The sequence below is a fragment of the Amblyomma maculatum genome, chromosome 6 (assembly GCF_055883805.1).
Source record: "Amblyomma maculatum isolate TAMU_Amacu chromosome 6, ASM5588380v1, whole genome shotgun sequence".
Taxonomy (NCBI): Eukaryota; Metazoa; Arthropoda; class Arachnida; order Ixodida; family Ixodidae; genus Amblyomma; species Amblyomma maculatum.
Genome location: NC_139349.1, coordinates 108,026,820 through 108,037,302, shown reverse-complemented (window position 1 = coordinate 108,037,302; position 10,483 = coordinate 108,026,820). Strand labels below are relative to the sequence as shown.

At 44.8% G+C, this 10,483-nt stretch overlaps 1 protein-coding gene across 1 annotated transcript in view; it reads right to left on the bottom strand.

The window, feature by feature from the left end:
* Positions 1-10,038: 10,038 nt before the first annotated feature.
* LOC146186533 (uncharacterized) overlaps positions 10,039-10,483 on the bottom strand; it is a 33,339-nt gene continuing 32,894 nt past the window's right edge. Inside the window, exon 6 of the mRNA XM_084607244.1 lies at positions 10,039-10,280. Within this exon, the coding sequence (XP_084463370.1) occupies positions 10,105-10,280 (176 nt within the window). The 3' untranslated portion in view covers positions 10,039-10,104. The remainder of the gene's footprint in view (positions 10,281-10,483) is intronic.

Here is a 10,483-nt window from a genome sequence, read left to right as displayed (position 1 = left end):
GCGCCACCTCATGCTGCTAACAACAACTCTGTAGCAGGAAAAGAGGGGGCGAACGTTTCTGGCAGAAGGTTTGAGTTGTTGTAAGCAGCATGAGGTGGCGCCACCAGTCCCATCGCTGGGGCAGCGGTTCGTCTGGCGTCGCCGCCGCCGCAGACGATGGGAATATTTTACTTCTTCTGATCGAATCAGGCAAGTACCCTAAACAGATTTAGTATTAAAAAATACTAGCGACAAAATGTGATTTCTGTGCGAAATCTGAACTGCAAGGATTCCGCGGTTTAGCTGGGAGAAACATTCTACAGCGCGCGTCTAATTGTGCAACACCTTGTATAAAACGAAAGATCTTTAGAAAACATTGTTTCTCGCCATGAACAGAGTAAATTTAAGTAACTTTAAGTAAAATCTAAAAAAATATTTGCAGCAACAAACTCTTTGCCACGGAGGGTAAATATGTTGCAAAACTCATCATCCAGCTAATTAACTGACGCCCGCTAATTAGCTTTTTAATAATTGCAATTTGGTAGTTAGAAACCTTGAGCACGGTTCCAGCGTGGCCTTGAGCACGACGATGACATATCAGTTTTTGAAACGAAGTAAAACCCATTTTTTAAAGCCCTGCACCCTGCAACACAAAATAGTTTTACTTATTTTTGTTGTCATACGAAACCGAAACTGGCGGCAAGAGATGCGCAAGAAACTGAAAACTACATAGAATCGACCTCACGTGAGCACTGCAGCACCACGTACGCCATGTAGGTCTAATCTTTTACCTCGCAGCTTGGTGCAAGGAAAATGCCAGTGATTGCCAGCTGCATGGTCTTTATATTTAAGAGCAACTATAGGTGCTATAGGGATATAAAGTGAATGGCACTTTACAGCAGAGCAGGCCGTTTGAGTTTGCTGCCATTGTAACGTCGTTTCTGCGCTGTGCTTTCTGAGTGCCTCTAGCGCATTGGAGTTACTTGACTTTTTCTTCGCTTCAAAATCTGATATGGCCCCGTCCTGTTCAAGGCTTTGAAGTCCCCATTGAGATTATATAACCATGCCAAATGCAACTATTTTAACAAGTTAATTAACAGATTTTGCTAATTAGTTAGTATTGGAAGAGTTTTGTAGCCCATAGTGTCGTAGCCCTTTTGAAAAATTCTCCCGCCTCAACCGGAGGCTCATTTGCGCTGAAACTATGCAGAAAGCTTGCGCGTTGTTGTCCCCTTCTTTCCGAGGAAAGTTTGACCATGGTGCTGTGGCGTCATCTGGCGTCGCTGGAGAAAAGCGCTGCGGTTCAAAAGCGCCTAGGCAAGCATAGCACGTTCCTGTAATTGTGCTAGATGACGCCACCACTGCCCATCGGCGGAAAATTGGAGTTTGTGTCTTTTGCTGCTCAGTCTCGTCGCAGATGGTTCTGGTTTCTCATCATGCGCGGCCAAACCAAGTAAGCACCATGGTCAAATTTCGTAAAGAAGGGGACAACAACGTGCAAGCTTTCTGTGCAGTTTCAGTACAAATTAGCCTTTATTTGAGGCGGGAGAAATTTTCAAAACGGGTACGAACGATAAAGTTGCAGAACACTGTAGAGTTTGTTCATACAAATATTTTTTCGTTTAGAACCCACCAATTTCTAAAAGTACCAATTTTCCTCAAACACATCAGTATGAAAGTATGATTAACATTTTGTTCAACCAAATTTTAGAACAAACAGGCTGTAACAAAGGATCGAGAGCTTTTAAATGACACTACAAAAAAATGTTCTGTTCAGAAACATCATTATAATGATGCCCAACATATGCATACAATGGCATGTGAGACTAATTCCCAGGACAGATCATGTATGGAAACTGCAACACACAATATAAGCTATTTGACGTTCATTTGTTAATTGTCATTCTTGCTTGTAAAGGAAGGTGGTTGATCATACGAATATATGTGAAAACAAATTAAAATGATCATAATAGTATGTAACATATATAGCACAGCTTCAGTATCCTCAACTGACTTGAACTCCCCACGTCTGTGTTTGTTGTAATGACCATCTGAAGAACACAAAAAAATAAATTGAATTATATGAAATTATTATAATACATCTACTGCCCCCTTGTGTAATGGGGAGTAATACGGAAAAGCTAAAAGATAGGTTTAATTGGTGCGCTGCCTTCCACAGGCAAAAAGGATGGCAGGCAGCTTAATTTCTTCAAAAGAAAAAATTTGCAGGTGTTTGCAGGTGGACCTCAATTTTTTTTTACTTAAGAAAGTACGCGAAATGTAAGGCCCTAATAAGACCAAACATCTCCCCACACTAAATCTAACCATTTCTCAAGGAATGTGTGCTAGCTCTGTTCATTTCTGTTTTGGTACTGCTTTTTAAAAAATGTCACCCTTTTCTCCTGGTAGAAAAATTTCATGTGATGGTTTATTGAACCATACGTTGCACAAATGGGCTCCAAATGCTGAGTGAGGAAGTGGCCCATACGAAAGGAGGGAGTGACATGCTGGGCCACCACAGCAGGTAGCAACTGTTTACGTTGACCTACGTCTGTGTAGATCTGGTGCCAGTTGTAGAGAAAAAAAATGTGGAGAATGTGGAGAACAGAACGAGGAGCGAAAGCTTTGGCTGTGGGCGACCAAGTGCTGCATCAAACACAACCAGCATTTCGTTAAACGCACCAAAGTTCGCCGGTATTCTAGGCAGAATCCACTTTTATGCCCTACAAAACTCTTAACCTCATTTGGTTGTTGTTGTCATCAGCGGTTCCTTTGTCTTGTCGTTGTTCCTCTGGAACAGCAGTGAAACTGGTTGCTAGGCAATGGGACATTCAGGCACTGGCAAAATGCTCAAGGGTAGCACGTGTACCATTCGCTGCAAAATTATGGTTCACACTTAAGCTCAGCCTTTAAGGGTATGACGTGATAGCGTAGCTAGGCTACCAGCCCACATAAAAAGCCCTGCTTTAACTAAGCCGTATGAACGTGCCTGCGTGGCATAGGGGTAACGTGAATTCAAATGCCATGGCAGGCTGATTCTAATGTCCCCCTCCCACATGAAAGGAGAGACCCAAGTTGGCAAAACCGGTTGCTAGGCAACAGGACGCTCTTTCGGCACTCAGGCACCGGCGAAATGATCAAGGGTAGCGTAGTGAAACTTTCACTACAAAACCGACAACATTAAGCTTGCATACTGGCTTCCCAATGAGAAAAACATTTGGAGGATGCTTAAGCATTGCCTTCAGTGAAGGAAAGAACATGTCTCCGTGGGCATGCAGGGGAAGCATCACAAGTATAACCTTGCTAAGCCGTAGCACTGCAGATTGCCAAAGAGAATGGCCTTTAGACGAAGGAGTACAAGGGACAAGGTGTTAGCTCATTTGGTGCGATAAACATTGTCAAAACTGCTTTCTTATTTTGGTATAGCGTGGCATCTTTGTTGCTCGGATATATGCACATCCTTGCGCACAGATAACTGCCTGACAGGCGGTTTGACCCGTCTATCCATCTCTGGCATCGTCTAACCTCGTCAACATCTGCATCTGCAAGTTGATACCTTCATCTTCGTTCGAGATCGAAATTCCACCCATCGTGGTAGAATTTCCTGAATTGACAAGGACTTGCAATCTCACTCATATGGTTGTGCAGCATATTAATTGCCACCCATACCCCATCAGCAGTAGCACAATCACACCACCACTTGCCTGGTGACCACCTGCCAATGATGCCAAGTGGGAGTTCGATTACATGCAGCAGTTTGGCATTATAAGCCGATCATAAAGAGCATGGAGTTTGCTGCTTCAGCGTGTGCACAAGAAAGATGCAAGTGACTGGCATCCGTGTGGTGACTATCAAGCGTTGAAAGTCAAGACAGTCCACAACTGCTATCCACTGCCTCAAATGTAGGGTTTCACATTGCATCTGGATGTCTGCACCATTTTTACCAAAGTGAATCTAGTTAAGACATATGTACCGTACCTATAGAACAGCGATCCTAACTCTGTTCAAGTATACACACATATTATAATATAGTCTGACGGATACCCTTTGGACTCTGCAACAGCTCAAACCTTTCAGCGTTTCATTGCTGAGGTCATGAGAAACCTCCAGCCTGTTTTTGCATACATCGACGATATCCTCTTCATCAGCGCTACATCTGCCAATCAAAAGAACCCCTTGCGTGCCCTCTTCCAGCACCTCCAACCGTATGGCCTGGTTGTACGTAGCTCAACAGGCGTGTATACGGCATTTCCGAGCTTAACTTTTTGAACCATATGTAATAGCTTGGTATCAGCACTCTGTGTCCCACGCAGAGTCCATAAGGGATTTTTCCCAGCCAACTATGCTCCATCAGTTACGCCAATTCCTGGGCTTGGTAAACTTCTCCCGACGCTCCCTACCGCACTGTACTGTCCTGCTCCGTTCTGCAACCTTCGGACAATAAATAGTCTATATTGTGCCTTATCAGTAGTCATCCGAAGCCTAGGCTGTCTCTTCTGCTGCCGAGCTAGCTGTCGTGCATGCCATGATGTTAATCCATTCTGATTGCGAAGCTCCAATATGACTAGGCATTAGGCGAATGTCTCCAATGAGGTGGTCAAAGCGGTTTTGCAGTAGTACGTTGTCCTTGTGGCAGCCATTGTCGCTTTACTGCCATAGGCTATAATAAAGTGAGACTCATTACAATGTATTCAGTTCAGAGCTACTAGCCATCTAGCACACACATCTATGTTAACACCAAGCCAGACAAAACGCTGGTTTAGAAATCACTGAGTAGAGCACCTGAATTAACCGGCGACAGATGTCGTGAAGTGTATATGGCGCAAAGGAATGAAATCGGAGCAAAGCGGTGGGGTAGTGTCACAGAAGTATTGCACCAAGTTGGTCTAGGCGAGCACGGGTGGGACAGAAGCTGCAATCCGAGAGACCAGGGTCTCTCTAGAAAAGCGTTGAGCTTGCTGTCACTTTGCTGTGTGGAAGAAAATGTGAGCTAGTTGACACTGGATGGCGTAGTCAATAACAGTGATGCGGGATGGAGTATCCGTGGCACTGTTTTCTGCACTTGTCACATGGTGAATCTCTGTCGCGAACTAAGAAGTGTAGGCCACATCATGGAGTTCAGGAGACATGTACTTGGACAAGTTTGCAAGGAAAATGTACATCAGTGGTTTGTGGCTAGTCAGCATATACACGTAGAACTGGCACCCTTCTAGAGAATGTGCAAAGTGCTGAATCGCAGCATGGATGGCTAGTAGCATCTCAGTCGAAGACACTGCGACGAATCAAGTCCGAATCATCACTTGTGCGCACAGTGTTTAGGGATAAGGAGAAAAGAACATCCTACACGTTTTAAGGCGATACCGAACAATACTAGTGAGCCATAGCAGCATTTGCCGCCGGCTCAGCGCATTTATTGTCTGCATGCGGCAGCTTTAAGGCACAGCCAAAGTAGGGCGCTCCAAGATAACCGTTATTGCAGATACAGCTTTGGTCTATGGTGCTCAGCATCCCAAAAAGAATCAGGTTATGAGGGATGCGATAGTGGAGGGCTCTGGCTCTACCACCTGGGGTTCTTAAATGTGCTGTGACATCGCAGAGTACATGCGTGCCCTGCTTTTTGCCTTCATCGAAAAGTGGTCGCTGCGGCCGGTACTCGATTCCGCGGTTCAGCAGTTAAGTGGCCTAACCACTGAGCCACCGCGGTGAAGTACAGCTACAGCTAAAGGAATTTTGAGATAAAGGACGTGGCAGACTTGACTGGTGGCAGTTAGTAGCTCAACCGCACTAGAAAGAGGCGGTTGGAGTGGGGTGACCGGTCTAGGAGAAACAGGTGGTGTGACCCTGCCAAGATGTGCCGGAAGATATGAACAGATCTACTGCGAACACACACTCCCCTCAAGATCAACTGTGCCCGGGAACTGTCCTCCGCAACAGCTACCAACACGACAGCTACTCTCCACATCCCAAGTGTCCAGGAGAGTGTGCAGCAGCCCTGGTGGAAAGAAGCACGAAGGAAGTCTAGTTGGACTGTGGGAAATAGACAAAGGCTGGTGCCTAAATCGAAACAAACTGAGGAGACACTTACTCCCTGCTTTCAAAGGTATGATGCGACAGCGTTAATGGCTCCCATCGATGGTTCCCGTCATGGATCCTCGTACCATCTATTAACTTTGCTACTTGCTTAGCCAATAATCGCTTAATTTAATTTTTCCACTGTTTACTCACATATTCTCATTACCCTACAGTCATAAGCGAACACATTATGTGAAAGACCCATCCAACATATGTATAAAGCATCACTTTAACAAAGCTGTACGAATGCTCCTGTGCGGCCTGAGTAGCGTTGAGTCGGGATCCAATGGCTCCGAGTTTGGTTCTTATTTTCCAGGAAGCACCTATAACTCGGCCACGGCATGCAGTCTTGTGATAACACACAACATGCGATTAATCAGTGCAGCCATGTCAAATCAGAGGCGTGCTTGTGTTGTGGAAGGGCTTTATGTTGTGGTGGTAACTAGCACCGCTGAGGTGTTGTGTCGGTAACCAGCAGCACGGAGTGGACATCCAGGTGGCGTGCAGAAGACAAACTGGACGGGGCGTGACTGGACTGGACCCGGTGTCTCATGCGGTGTCTGGTGATCTGTGTTCCGTGTGCTTGAGTTAGTGCTAGGGCTCGTTGGACAACCGCCATGCTGACCGCATGTAGTTGGGGATAATAAAAGTGTGCTAGTGAAAGTGCTAGGAGTGACAACATCAACAACATGCTTTCTCTTAACACTAGCGCTTAAAACAAAAAATTTAGAGCTAGAACTTGGACATTAATCACCAAAAGCTATAATAGCTCCGGCTTAATTACTTAGCTCAACAAACTTCTTACCGCTCATTCCTAAACGCTAATCAAGACGGGAGCTTTGTGATCACTAAACTGTGTCGAAATCTCACTGTGCGCTTTCTTCGCTCCTTGTCTTCCCTTTTTTCTTGCCATCGTGAAGTACTGTCAACCTTGCATGGCAACCAGCCTCATGCTGCATATCCTTCCGCCCACGTAAAAATCTCCTCTGTCCATGGTAGCCACCCTGCGCATTCTTCTCTTGGCAACCACCTTCTTATCTCTCCTCACATTGCAAGTAGAGAATTTCCTTCTTTGTCGTTTTCTAATCGGTGCAGGTTGTCTATATTCAATTCAAGTGCTATTTAACTTCATGTCAATTAATGGAATTAAATAATTCTATTCTGTGATTAAGATCTTAGGTCTGATGTTGTAGATTCCATGGTGAAATGTAGGGTTATACAGCTGTACCAATGGTATAACAGCTTTCGCTGTGAAAAAATAAAACGAAGAGGAGGGATTGGCATTGCCTGCATCTTTGGGTCATCAAAGGAATAAACATTGGATATTTAAGCTCATTCTTCGGTGGGTCGATATGAAGAATGCTGAAGCAGGAGATCTATCACTGCGAATGTAGCACTGCAAAGTGAAAATCCCAGCGTCTGTTACCTCTGAGGGCAAAGCCTCCATCCTTCAGAAGCACCGCCAACAAGGGGTCTCACCACAGCACACCCTACCTAAATGGCTGCCCATCAATCCACCGCATATCTCAGTCCACCTCCCATTTACCCGCACAGCTTTACTCACTCACCACCAAATTTACTTCATAGATAGCTTGTGAGGCCTTCAAAATGTTTATTTTAGATGATTATTTAGATGCCCTGAAGTTATTGGCCCGCATTGTACATTATTTGCATGAACAATAAATAACATATGAATGTATATGAGCTGCCATTTTCCCTCTGCTCCTTCGAGTAATTGCCTCCCTGCTGATATTGATCAATGATGTCGGATCCAAAGAGAAGGAGTGGGTCCGAGTGTGCTCGAAGAAGGCCCCCATATCACACACAAGGATAAAATGCAAGGATTTTGATGCAGGAATGCATTTAACAGCTACATTTTCACCTCTTATTATTTTTTTTTTGTAACAATATTTATTGCCTTAGGGCATCAGTAGAGTGTGAGATGAATAATGAATAAATGATTAAATGAATGGAAAAAGGTTGGCTGACTTTGAGCGATGATGATGAGCGATGATGAGGCCCCTGTGTCCAAGCGATATACAAGGCAGGATTGCTTGCTGAAAGGCCAGCTATCGCCAGATGACAGATTCATGTCGGTTTCACTGCTGGGCAGTCCCACAACAAGTGGTGAATGTCGGCTTCAACATTTTCGTTTTTACAGATCGGACACCCTGGGCGGGGATATAAGTGCCGGAAGTGACACCACGTCCTCGTGACAACTGGTGTGAGAGCAACACAGACCCGGATCATCCTAAGCGCAACCTTCTCTGCACAGGTGAGACTGCAAGGGACGGATACCTCACATGGAGGGATAAGAGCATGTGTGCGGCGCCGGAGGTGTTCCTTTCTTGATAAAAGGAGGGTAGTGTCGTCCACTTCAAGGAGCCGTGGCATTGATGAGTTTTGGGTCAGAAGGCAGGTCACTAAATTTGCTCGACTTTAGGAAGGAGAAGGTCCCGCGGGACCCACTCAGTAAGTACCGACTGCGGGATGCGCGCCGCAAGCTGGTGGATGTCGACATATTTTAGGGCAACGGCTGACACGTCAGAGAAAATATACTACTTGAAGTGCGTCAGTGCGGATGAAAACGTGGGCCACAGGGAGCATGGTTATGGTACACACGGAGCAGAGTGCTTTCTGAACTGCCACGAGCTCAGCGCAGAAAGATGTAAGTGATTCAGTAAGTGAAACATTGAGGTCTCATTCAAGCTAGGCCTCCATGAGCAGTAGACTGCCGTTTTTGCTTCACAGCCTTGCATGCTTGCATCCGCGTACACTATAATTGACGCTTAAGGAAGGTAAGCATCTTGCTCTTCAAATCTCTGGCGAAGCGACGATGCCAAGTTGGCAGACATTGGTCTGCAGTTATCAGTTGGTTTGTTGTCACCTAACTGTACAAACTTCCAGGGAGGGAGAACTGGCGCATGTAGCTGAAGAATAATGTGTGAAGTTGCATACGCGTTCAGTGCTTGCGTGGAATGCAATAGAGTGCTTTTAAGTCTGCGAGCATCATGGCACTGCTGCACCAGTTCATCGATGGTGTTGAGCTGCGCATTCCGTCAATTCCAACCACCAAGCAGATGAGCCTACTAAAACTGAAGTTGCACCTACCGAAAACGAACCGAAATGCAGGGTTACTATCAGAGCATTTTCGGAAATTCTTGTTTTTTTTTTAAGTAGTATTTTAAAATAATGTCACATGAAGAAGTGCTTAACTGAGAATAGTCTTTTTAATTTAAAACCCCCAAAAAACGAAATTGCAAAGGTAAAAGTTTGTTTAGTCTGGAAAACCTGCTAGCTCGGTGCCATGAATTGCAACCAACGGTCACCTACTGGACGAGTCGCGCCAGCCAATGCACGCCGCGATTTTGTTTGAATTGTGTTAATAGCACCAGACGGCGCGTGTTCAAAAAAGTTGCCGTATAATCCGCTAACTAGGTTCTCGTGCTTGAACGACAATTCTTTTCTTTTGCATATCCCACTCGTCAACTGCCACCTATGTTGCTAAGACAACATAAGCTATGGTTGTTGTCAATAATCCACCTCAAACTACTACCGGAAGTGCCTCTTACATTGATTACAACTTTGCACGACATGCCGACGTAACCAGTATGAACTATGTGTGTTACTTCGTAATCACATACCGCTACCCGCTGCCCTGCGCAACAGCACAGGAACACATACATGATTAAAGCTAACTTTCGTCACAATCTGTACTTTGTTTATCATATGCCAACAAAAACATGGGCCAGCATGCATGCATTCCTGCAGTGGAATACGGTTAAAAGTGTTTTTTCTTTATAAGTCCCGGTAATAAGTTAAGGGTGTGAAAATTATACGAGGGCACAAATTATGCGAGTATATACAGTAATCTAGGCACAGCATGAATTACACTGCCAATTTTTTAATGAAAACACAAAACTAAGATGCAGTATGACCTGCAGATCAATCAGCTACAATTCCCGGACAAGAGTCACTGCAAGCAGGTTGTGATATTTAAATAACTTTTTATGTAATAACCGATGTTACACATACTCAACACAAAAAAGAAGACTACAAGTCTTCCACACTCCACTTATATGCAACTTCTTCTGTTGCAATCTTGTTATTTTTCACTTCAATCAGCTTCTTTTCAAAACCATTGGATCGGTCCACTCCATCCCAACGATAGCCTGGAAGGATGCCAAAACGATTTGGTGGAGGCTCAGGGCCACTGTACTTGGGACGTCCTGTAAGAAAATATGCAATATAAATTCAAACAAGGAAGTGATGCGGGCGATGACCCTCAAATGTGTGCTAAGCTTGAACAGCCTTTCATGTACTTTACCAGAGGATAAAAAATACAAGCAGAGGTGCAAAGAGCTGCACCTCAGTCATTGCAGTGATTACAAAACGAGAACAGCATGCCATAAGAAAATTTCACCTTTGCATA